Source organism: Sinocyclocheilus rhinocerous, unplaced genomic scaffold (genome assembly GCF_001515625.1).
Source record: "Sinocyclocheilus rhinocerous isolate Xijiao unplaced genomic scaffold, SAMN03320098_v1.1 scaffold493, whole genome shotgun sequence".
Taxonomy (NCBI): Eukaryota; Metazoa; Chordata; class Actinopteri; order Cypriniformes; family Cyprinidae; genus Sinocyclocheilus; species Sinocyclocheilus rhinocerous.
In genome coordinates, this window is record NW_015626376.1 from 215,687 (window position 1) to 227,589 (window position 11,903).

Here is an 11,903-nt window from a genome sequence, read left to right on the forward strand (position 1 = left end):
ATCTATCTATCATCTGTCTGTCTGTCTAGATAAAATATTTTTTTCTGATATTTCTATTACTTATATTACAATTAGTGTAGTATTTAAGGTTAAAACAGAGAAAAGGGTTTTAAATTCCAATGCAAAGGTGTAAATTAGAGTCATTTTGTGGTCGGAAAAAAAATCATGTTCATTAGTAATGCTTAAATGTAAAAATTTTAAAAGTTAATAACTTACATCCTTTTTTAAACGATACTCGTATAAGTACACACAATGATTTGCAAGCAAATACTGAATTTAACCCAAGTTTGAAACGGTGCTAAAAAAAGCATTCATCTGCATTCAACAAAAGATTTTATCCCCTTATATGTACAGTTTATACATATGAATTGATATTGAATCGAGATCGAACCCCCCATCTGAACTTAAAAGTTGGTAATTAAAAAGCTGGTACCCTTTTATGGGGTGGTTGTGTACACACACTGCCAACACACATTTTAGTTCACATAACATGTAAAAGTTATGTGAACCCTTTAATGCTGTAACATTAGCAGAGCTGCGTCAGTCGTACCTGCTCGAGTTTGCCGGACACAGTGAGGATCTTGGGTGGCGTGCGACTGTCTCTCTTGCTGTTGTTCCCGTCTCTGCCCTTTACCTCGTGGTTCTTCTCCGCGCCGTGACCCACCACGTTACCGCAAGCATCCAGAGACACTCTGTGCGCGGCCTTGTCCCTGTGGCTGGGCCGAGACGAGGCGATGTTGAGTTGGCCTCGATCCGTGGCGGTGCTGTCGCTGGGGTCGTCCGAGGCAGAGGGAGGTGCGTGGAGACGGGACAGAGGAGGGCCACGAGGGAGAGTGGTGCGAGTGCCCACGCTCTTCATGGCAAACTCCTGCTCACCAGCCACTCCGCTGCCTACACTGCCCATGCTGGGGAACCAGAGCGTCACTCAGCGCTGCGAGCCTCCGCATGGGCCTTCGCAGCTGCCCGACCTCCAGACACACACTGCAGTCAGAGCAGAGGATGGAGATTCATGCATATTACAGCTTTTCTCGATTGCTAACATACAATTCATGAAACAACCTAAATAAAATTGTTAATATGGCTAGTAAGATTGCAGGTAAACAACAGCATAGTCTGATAAAACTGTGAATTTCGAGCTGTGAGGAAAAGCCATGCAATTCTTCATGATGCATCTCATCCTCTTTGTGGTGAATATGAGTTATTACCATCTGGTCGAAGGTACAGGGTACCATTATTACGGACTGCCCGTGCACAAAGATCTTCCAGTATAGCTCAGTTAAATAAATTTTTGTGATATCACAGTTGTCATTTTACATCTGTGGCAGTGATTCTGTGGATGTTGTTTGATGCTGGTTGTATTTATTTGTAATGTCTTGTAACCTGTTGATGTTTGTATTTGTTAATTATTGTTGTTGATCACTGAAGAGTTGCCACAGATACAAAAAAAATTCCGAAAGGACAATAAACTAAACTAACTAATTCACCATTTACTATAACTATAAACAGAATCTTAAAACTACACACCAACTTGTGCAAGCTTCAAACTTCCAGGTCAAAATCAAACATTTTAGTCAAAAACACATTCTCTCTTTGGCCTCAGATGACACACACACACACACACACATACTATTTTCCTGCCTAGAGAACACTAATGGGGTCAATTCGATACACTGTTACAAAAACCTACTTTTGGGAAACAGAATTCCTTTTGTTACAGTATGCAGCATAAATAGAGCGGTGCAGATACAGTAAAATTCAGCAATAAACTTTACTTTCATTACAGTAAACTACTGTAGATGAAAAGCACTAGAAGTGAAAAGTTCAAAAACCAAACAACTGAATATACAGTAAACACACATTGGAATATACTGTACTGTCAGTTACTGTAAATAAATAAATACAGCATCCTCTGCCAAGCTGCATTACAGTATTGGTAATATCCTTATTTGTTATACTATAGCAGTTTCTTAGTCTTCTGACAAAAGACTTTCTATGCCTCCCCTAGATAGTCGACTCTCAGTTCTGCACAAATACAGTATGGCTACAAATCAATTCAACTGTTATGAGTTTGAGGCTGTGTGTTACAGTATTTACAGTACAAAGAACAGTGAAAGTTCTCTCGTCTGAAGTACTGCTACTACGCAATGTAATTGTGATGTGTATGTGATGTGTATTTAATGTTCACACAGGGATAAATGTGTGCTATTTGTGTTCATTTTATGATTCTTGAGGTAGTTATATAGTGTGTGTTTTGCTTTCTAAATAATGAGAACATGGTTAAACCTGTGCAAAATGATGCTGTTCTTGTGTAGAGTTTTGCAGAGAACACTGAGCAAATTGGCGCATGAGTGAAAGCAGGTGAAATGTGGTAAAAGTTTTGAGAAACGTGTCTTTGTTTCGAGAATTGTATGAATGGTTTGGAAAATTGTGCCAAATGAATCAGTTATAGTGTGTTAGTGTAACCCCTCTCTCCCAGGTCCTCACCGCCACACCTCGTTCTCGCTCCGAGTGGGTCTTGAACCCGGGTCTCCGGCGTGGGAGGCAGACGCACTAACAAGGAGGCTAAAGACTGCCGCCACTAGCTTCAGTCGCTAGTGCGTCTCATGAGATCAGGGGAGTGAGGTTTACCTGCACAGCACCTACCGCTGGCCTCCGTTACACTCACCCCCCTAAACCTCACTCCCATCCGGGTCACGGCACCAATGTAACCCCTCTCTCCCGGGTCCTCACCGCCACACCTCATACTTGTTCCGAGTGGGTCTCGAACCCGGGTCTCCGGCGTGGGAGGCGGACACACTAACAAGGAGGCTAAAGACTGCAGCCTCTCGCTGGCCTCCGTTACATTAGCAATCGAGAAAAACTGTAATCAGAAACATAGACATTTACCCCCGGTTTCACAGATAAGGCTTAAGCCTAGTCCCAGACTAAAATGTAATTCTGAGCTGTTTCAACTGAAAGAAACAATACAATACAATTTTATTTATATAGCACAATTTAAAAGCAACCGAAGTTGACCAACGTGCTTTACAACACTATACAAACAATGACCAATTAAAACACACAGCAACAAAAAATACAATTATAAAACACAATAAAACTGTAAACATGGGCCGAAGTTCCTAAGAACAGAGTCAAGGGATATTAAATGCCAAAGAAAATATATAGGTCTTAAAAACAGACAAGGTCGGGGCCGTTCTGATGTGAGACGGGAGACTATTTCATAGTTTTGGGCCAAAAACAGAAAAAGCACGGTCACCTCTGGTTTTTAGTCTTGTTCTAGGCACTTGCAACAGATCAGAATTAGTAGATCTGAGTGATCTCGACGGAGTTTAAGGCTGTAACAGATCAGTTAAGTACTGTGGGGCCTGATTGTGAAGAGATTATCTGAATCTGATCTTAAAATACATCAGTGCCTTTGTTTTGTCTCAAGATGCACACCAGTAATGTTTTTGTTAATAAAAATTACTTAAATGTCCTAATTGAGCCTAATCCTGGCTTAGTCTAAGCCCTGTCTGTGAAACCAGAAGATTCTATTTCAAATAAATGATGTTATTTTGAACTTACTCATCAAAGAATCCTGAAAAATAAACACGATGCTTCAGGAATCATCAATAATACGCAGATTTTCAACATTAGCGATGTCGTGCTGCATATTTTTGTGGAAACTGTGATACATTTTATTTTCCAGGATTCACAGATGAACAGAAATTTCAAAAGAAGAGCATTTATTTGAAATAGAAATCTTTTGTAACATTATAAATGTCTTCACTGTCACTTCTGATTAATTTATGATCAAACTACTTGCATATTTGTACACTAGTAGTGTTCAAAGATTTGGGGTTGGTAAGATATTTTTGAATTAATGTTTTTGAAACAAGTCTCTTCTGCTCACCAAGGCTGCATTTATTTGATTAAAAATACAGTAAAAAATGTGAAATATTATTACAGTTTAAACTAGCTGTTTTCTATGTGAATATCTGCTAAACTGTAATTTATTTCTGTGATCAAAGCTGTATTTTCAGCATCATTACTCCAGTCTTGTGTCACATGATCTTCAGAAATCATTCTAATATGCTGATTTGCTGCTCAAGAAACATTTCTGATTATTATCAATGTTGAAAACAGTTGTGCTGCACGATATTTTTGTGGAAACTGTGACACATTTTATTTTTCAGCGTTTATTTGGAATAGAAATCTTTTGCAATATTATAAATGCCTTTACTCTCACTTTTGATCAATTTAATGCATCTTTTCCGAATATAAATATCAATTTTATTCTTTTGTCTTTTTAAATCTTACTAACCCTACTTCTATTGATGCTTCAGATTTGATCACAGGAATAAATTACATTTTACAATATATACACACAGAAAACTGTTTTTGAAGCTGTAATAGTATTTCACAATATTACAGATTTGATCAAACAAATGAAGCCTTTTTCAGCAGAAGAAAAATATTGAAAGCTCCTATCAACCCCAAACCTTAAATAGTAGTGTACAAATATGCAAGTAGTCTGATAGTAATAGGAATTATTTGATTATCAACTTTATATTCAAAAACACAGGCAGTGGCATCGCAAATTGCTTAGAAAGGTTTAAGAGATGTAGGTGAGACATCAGCAAAACAATGGAGAGCTTCAGTGCATTAACAGTTGTGAATTTGTGCATGATCCCCAACATAAACAAATGCACTTACTAAAACCAAACCTAACTGTGTTACAGCGACTGTATGCAAGCATCAGCATCATGTGAGCAGCAGCCAGGTTGATCCAAGCTTGTGTTTGACACCGGTAACGTGACATCCATGTGCATGAAAACACACCGTGAAAGACTGAAGCTGTTTGATCTCACGAGCTGCAGCACCATGCGCGGCCAACAGAGGGTTCACACTCCAGTGCTTTGCCATTACCTCATCTGTTCTCGCACTTACACATCTCACACACATTTGCATTGGCACCTCGGCTTGTTATGGGCCACGAGGTGAGTGTGTGTGGCTTTGTGTGTAAGGTAATATATAGTTAAACTTTTATTGGCTCCACAAGGCCACTAACCTTCACGCAAACGAATGCACAACAAGTTGCACGATCATCTGAAACCTCAGATGACCAACTCTCTCCAAACCCTGAGCCACAAAAGATTGCATGCGCTGTTGTTATCCAACATCTGAATGGAGATCTGCAGCACCTTCTGAAAGCGCGGATCCCTTTGAGCATCAAAACACTGCGTCTTAATATAGATACACTCTCCATTTTCTGCTCTCCACACAAACAAAGACGCACCATGAAGATGGAAACCAGGAGATGGGTTGTTTTTTCCCTCCTTCCCACTATCAGTGCATTACATAATGCGTCCTCGCTGCTTTATCTGCGAGAGAGAATGGAGATCCGTTCATTGGTTTACTTCCAGTCGAGTGAGTCGCACTCTCTCTCTCTCTATTCTTCTATAATCAGTCGCTTCACAATTCGACAGCGCTGTCGTTTCGCGTATGAAATCCACATGACTGCGATCTTACTCACTGTTTCAGCACCGCGGACAGCGACGCGCGTCGCGTCAGCCGCGTTCATTCACCGAGCCGGTCGCGTCGCGTCCATAAAACCGAGCGGCGTGTATCTTGTCAGGAGTAGGTCTCGGGTGATGATGATGATGATGAGGAGGGGGATGATGATAGTTAGTATCAGCTGAGCCACACACCCACCTTCGCCCCGCCCCTTTTCCGCACGCCAGCAACGCCCCCCGAAACGCCGACGGCACTGCGCATGCGCGTAGTATATGTCACACTACTCAGTCAGGCGTTTGTACTACGCGCATGCGTACTGCGTGTTCCTCCAGAGGGAGATCCAAAATCATCAGTAACCATCAGTAAGAATATTTATGTTTCCTCAACATATAGCCTATTGTTTAGGTTTCAGAATTTCAGAATTGTTGTTTCGGTACCCCAAGTCTTCATAAAGGGGTTCAAAATAACCGTGATATTTTCTAGTCTTTAATAATATTGACGTAGCTATTGTCCAAAACAGAGCTGTAAATGAGGGTGATTCGTCACCGCTAATATTCAGATAAATAAGTGAAAGTGGCAAATTTGGGTTTTTCCACACGGTAGTTATGCTTCTGAATAAATCGGTAGTTTGGAATGATTCGGTTGTGTAACTGATTCAAATGACTCATGAAATGAGAGACAGTCGCTTGTCGCCGCCTATTGGCGGAACGCTGTAATTTGCAGAAAGAATCATAGCGGAGTGAAAGACATAGGCGCCTGGCCAGGGGTGGGAAATTAACGGGGACATGGGCCAAATTTGCCCCATGCACAATTAAACTAAATCTATCATGGCTGACTGTAAATAAATTGAAAATGAAATGAAAAGTGTCTATTGTGGCATTAAATTAAGATCTGCTTATATTGCATCATATTTCTATTTATGCGTTTGTACCGCGTTGGACGCTATAACCAATCACGTGATTCTGTTGCGCTTTGTATGCAATGGCCAATCAGAGGCGTTCAGATGAGTCATCGCTGAAACGCCATTTTTCTTCTGCACTCTTGCGATTCTCTCACTATAAACAACAAAGTGCAGTACATACGATGTGAGTAGGCCTAAGAAATTAATTTCACAGTAGACAGCTTCAGTGATTATAACGAGAGTTTTTGAGAGTGCTCTTGTCTTTGCTCGTTTTCTGCTATCATTCATTCGCTGTTTGAATAACTGTGGAAATGAAAGAGTTATAATTAGTAACGTACAATGTTTTTTTTATTATTAGACACACACATACAGCATATATTTTGAAAATATTTACATGTATTTACATGCATATATTTATATTCATATAAATGATATCATATATAAATATATTTAATATATAAACGTAACATATTTTTCTTAAATACATACATACATGTGTGTGTATTTATATATACATAATAAATATACACAGTACACACACATATTATGTAAACAAAAACTTAGATTTCGGATGCGATTAATCGCGATTAATCGTTTGACAGCACTAATAAAAACTTGTTATGAATTGTTATATTACAATTCTGTCATATTTTATTCAAACAGCTTATTTTTGTAAATAAAAAAGCCTGACTAAGTCACTGCTTAATACCTATAAATATTGTAGAATATCGTTGCATACATCGATTCTGCCAAGTTTCTCAGTACGTTTACATGGACAACAATACTCCGATTTTAATACGATTAAGACAATACTCTGATTAAGAATCTACCATGTAAACAGAGATTTTTGATTACCTTAATCCGGCTAAAGTCATAATCGAAGTAAACACTAATCGAATTTAGACGTGGAGTATTCCTATTTTAGTCACATTATTGAAGTGCAGTGAAGACATGTACACACCTTAATCACATTATTACCGTCGTGTAGGACTTTTTTGCCGCATTTTGCGCCAGGATATACACACGGCAGTGCTCAACCGTTTGACGGCAAATGTCTTCTGCTAATAAATAGCTTGCACATGGATCCGCACGTCTCAAGTCTTGTCAGCCCCGTAACAATAATCATAATATTGTCTTATTTATAATAAGGTAAATAATTAGATTACTGCTTATCAGTTCACTATAGTTAATACTACAGTATGCTGTAGCATTCATTAACAAAGTGTTGTAAATAGCCTACTATAATATATACAGTATAATACACTTTACTATAGTAAGGTTCAAAAACACTATAGTATTTACTATAAATTACTATAGTATTTTTTCACGTGGGTATGAGTATAAATAAGATTTCCAAAGATTGTTTTCGAGAGTTCTCACATATTTTCAGTGTTTGTTTTGCAATGTTCCTCAAACATTCTGCTCCTCTATCGCCAAAAATACCAATGGTTATATCGGCTAATTATGCATTCTTTATAGCAACTTGTTTACCATATTCTTCATTCTTTCAAGCAGACATATTTATTTCTATAAATAAATTTAGATTAATCTTTAAAGCTACTAAAGTGTTTCAGTCAAGAGCAGTGAGTGATTTTCTCTCTTTTGTTACTTGATTAACATCAATGACTCGGACAATAGCAACTAAATTAGACTGCTGTCCCTTTAAAACCGAATGCACGGCTGCAATGGATGCAAGTCTGTGAAAAAAATGTCGTTGGCGACAATTATGACGAAAATTATTCGTCAACGAAATTATCACTGCTCCATTCACACTTTGTTTGGTGGATATGAATCATTGATTATTAATTTTAAAATGTAATACATTTTCAGCAATGTAACACTGAAGTTTAAAATCTCTCTGACTTGTATTAATATTCAATATTCAAAACCAGCCGAGATGATGCTATATTTGCATACTGATGCGCCATGAGTCTTGCCATCCTTGCATATATTTAACCATTTACATTCACCGTTACTCTTTGCATTGATTTAAGTACCTAAAAAGTGTTTTGAGCGTAGCTTGTTAGTGTTTTTGTGTATTTGAGGTGAAGCATTGCCATGTAGGTTTGAGTTTTAAAATATTCATCTTTGATTTCTCATAGAATAAGTCTTGATTGAATCACAGAAACAGACTGGTTCTCTCCAATCACGTCCATCGGGTCTGTTCACTTTGCTCTTTTACCTCCAGGACAGCAGCATATATATATATATATGATCATCATCATCATCAGCGCAGGTTATTTCAGCTCTTGGTCTCCATTCACAAATTCACTGCTGACATCACCAAGCTGCTGTTACCATGGGAACCATCTCCATCAAAGAGACGCGCGTCATGTGCCGGGGGTTAATGTCAGATCATATTAGTCAAATCTCTGGATATTCGGATGGCACAAAAAATCTGCTTTTGCCATTGTGTATGATTATAGGAAAAATATTGTGTTTTCTGTTTAAAAATCATGCATTTATGAGCTGGCGAGGCAGTATTGATACAAATGCTTTAGCTAGAGTTAATACTTGTTTAAAACAATCACTTCAGTAATGTTTGTACCATTTTCTGTTTATTTTGAACTAAATAATTGTATCATTTTCACTTTAAAAATACAGAAAATTTTAATTAAAAAAGCATATTATTCTGAAAGCTTGAAGCAAATCCCATAGAAATTTAATATGGCTTTACAGTACCAATAAATTATATTTTATATTAGTGCGGTCACATGATTAATTGCGATTAATCGCATCCAAAAGTTTTTTGCAATGCTTTAGCTAGAGTAATATATTTAAGTTAATACTTGTTTAAAACAATCACTTCAGTAATGTTTGTACCATTTTCTGTTTATTTTGAACTAAATAATTGTATCATTTTCACTTTAAAAATACAGAAAATTTTAATTAAAAAAGCATATTATTCTGAAAGCTTGAAGCAAATCCCATAGAAATTTAATATGGCTTTACAGTACCAATAAATTATATTTTATATTAGTGCGGTCACATGATTAATTGCGATTAATCGCATCCAAAAGTTTTTTGCTTACATAATATATGTGTGTACTGTGTTTATATATATTATATTATGTATATATAAATACACACACATACAGTATATATTTAAAAAATATTTACATGTGTATATATATATATACTGTATATTCCTATAATTTATATTATATCTAAATATATTTAATATATAAACAACATATTTTTAATATAATATATACATGCATGTGTGTGTATTTATGTACATATTAAATATACACAGTAAACACAAATATATTATGTAAACAAAAACTTTTATTTTGGATGCCATTAATTGTGATTAATCGTTTGACAGCTAATCGTTTTTCTAACTATTATTTTCATTTGTCATGCATGATCAAATAATACATTATTAATATCATGTTTTTTTAAATATGATGGTTTCATTATAAAATGGTGATTATGTATAATCTATAGTAATTTAATTATTATATATTAAAATTAAACACTCAAATTAATAAATATTAACTATCTGAATCTAATCATTTTAGTAAATGAATGAACTAAATATTTTAACATATAATTTTCAGTTATTGAACTGTTGATTTAATTTAATAATAATTCTTTGTTCAATAATTCTGTCATCAAAGTGTTCACTTTAAAAATAATTTAATATGGCTTTACAATAACAGCATGTTTTATACATCATATTTAATAAATATTATTACATTAATATAAATTTTTACAAGATGTTATCATTTTATAAAAATCATTATCAGGTGGACACCCAAATGAATAAATAATATAATCTTAATCTACTAGTGCTGTCATCCAAAATAAAAGTTATGTAATCATTTGACACCACTAGAATCATGTCAAATGAAAAAAAAAAAGCTAAAATTATACTTTTACATGTTCTGCAGTTATTGAAAAACCCAATCATTTCCTAGGTGTCTCTGTGTATTTGTGCAGGAACACCACTAGATGTCCTCAGCTGCTCCACAGCAGCCACAATAAAAGCGAAAGATGCCTGAACATTCATTCATTTATTCCTTTTATAAAAACACAGTATTTCTAAACAGATTTTTAAGACCTTACAGCAGCCCTATGTAGCTTTTTCTGTGTTCAAAATGTGTATATAATGAGCGAGTACATCATGAGTACATCTTCCAAACCGCGTTTCTGTCTTATTCCGAATCACTCCGGTACACTTATAATAAGTGCTTATAGAGCTTCATGAGTTTGGCTCCGGACTCCTCGCAGGAGAGCAGCTGGCCCTCGGAGAACATCGAGGAGAAGGAGCGCCGCAGCTGCAGATCTCCGGAGGAACGGCGCGCCTGCAGCTGCATGTCTGTGTCCAGAGGACCTGCGGCACAAAACACGCTGGTCTCATAAAAGCTGACCGACTCGCTGTAGAAGCACACGGCTGCCTGGTATCTGTCTGTTATCGGTCTGTTATCGGTCTGTTATCGGTCTGTTATCAGCAGTGGTTTCTCCTGGTGTCACATTGTCCCCCAAACCAAACCCCTCTGAGCTAAAATAGTCTTTAAAAGTCCCTTTTGAGAGTTAATATTTCAATATTTTGATTTTGCACTTTTATGCGTTTTTAGCTTTTTATTTTATTAGTTTTTCAAAATTGTTTGTTTTAATTGTTACATTTTTGTTTATTTTTTATTTTTTTGAAGTGATTTATTTATTTTACAGGTTTATGGTTAAATTCCAAGTGTTTTATTTTAGTTGTTTTTAAGTTAAAATTAAGTTATTTGTTTTGTTATATGATTTAATTTCAAGTAAGCGTTTTAATTTTTGTTTTTATTTTAATAGTTTTTTAATGAGTTCGTTTTTTTACATTGTATTTGATTTAATTTAAGAGTTAATTTACTTTTTTTTTTTTTACATTTTTAAATTATTTTATAAATAAATAATTATTTTTCTATTATAAATTTAAATTTTTTTAAGTTTTATTTTAATTGTGTTTATTTATTTATGACTTTACATTTGTATGTATTGGTTAATTATCAGCTCATGAACCCTGATTTGGGAAACCCTTAAACAGACAGAAACTGTGTCACTCTCCTGAATAGCGTTGTCATTGCGCGCGTGTTATTTAGTGATTTAGTGACAGTGTTGTTGGTAACGTATTACAAGTAACGCGAGTTACGTAATCAGATTACTTTTTTCAAGTAACTAGTAAAGTAACGCATTACTTTTTTAATTTACAAGAAAATATCTGAGTTACTTTTTCAAAAAAGTATTTTGATTTGACATCTTTTTTATTTAATTTTTAGTAAGCGTTTTATATTGATAGTTTTTAGAATTTCAACAAAAAAAATTTTTTTCAAAATTAAAAACAATTTTTTTTTTAAAGTAACTCCAGTTACTTTGTTTTCCCATTTATTGACTGACAGCTCTCCTGTCCCCATATTGGGAGAAATCGGAAGTACAGAGGCGTTGTGTGCGCTGTGTGAACATGATGCTACTGTAGTTCTAGACTAAACGTGAATGTGCATTAATTCATCCCACTCACAAAAAA

General features: G+C 35.7%; 2 protein-coding genes across 2 annotated transcripts in view; both read right to left on the reverse strand.

Moving 5' to 3' along the window:
• Window positions 1–5,648, reverse strand: part of LOC107712591 (leucine zipper putative tumor suppressor 3-like) — an 18,013-nt gene extending 12,365 nt beyond the window's left edge. Inside the window, exons 1-2 of the mRNA XM_016517912.1 lie at window positions 5,516–5,648; window positions 551–981 (exon numbers count right to left, since the gene is read on the reverse strand). Of these exons, the coding sequence (XP_016373398.1) occupies window positions 551–904 (354 nt within the window). The 5' untranslated portion in view covers window positions 905–981; window positions 5,516–5,648. The remainder of the gene's footprint in view (window positions 1–550; window positions 982–5,515) is intronic.
• Window positions 5,649–10,581: 4,933 nt separating this feature from the next.
• The window catches only part of sprb (sepiapterin reductase b), a 5,640-nt gene continuing 4,318 nt past the window's right edge, over window positions 10,582–11,903 (reverse strand). The window contains exon 4 of the mRNA XM_016517921.1: window positions 10,582–10,736. Coding sequence (XP_016373407.1) covers window positions 10,582–10,736 — 155 coding nt within the window. The remainder of the gene's footprint in view (window positions 10,737–11,903) is intronic.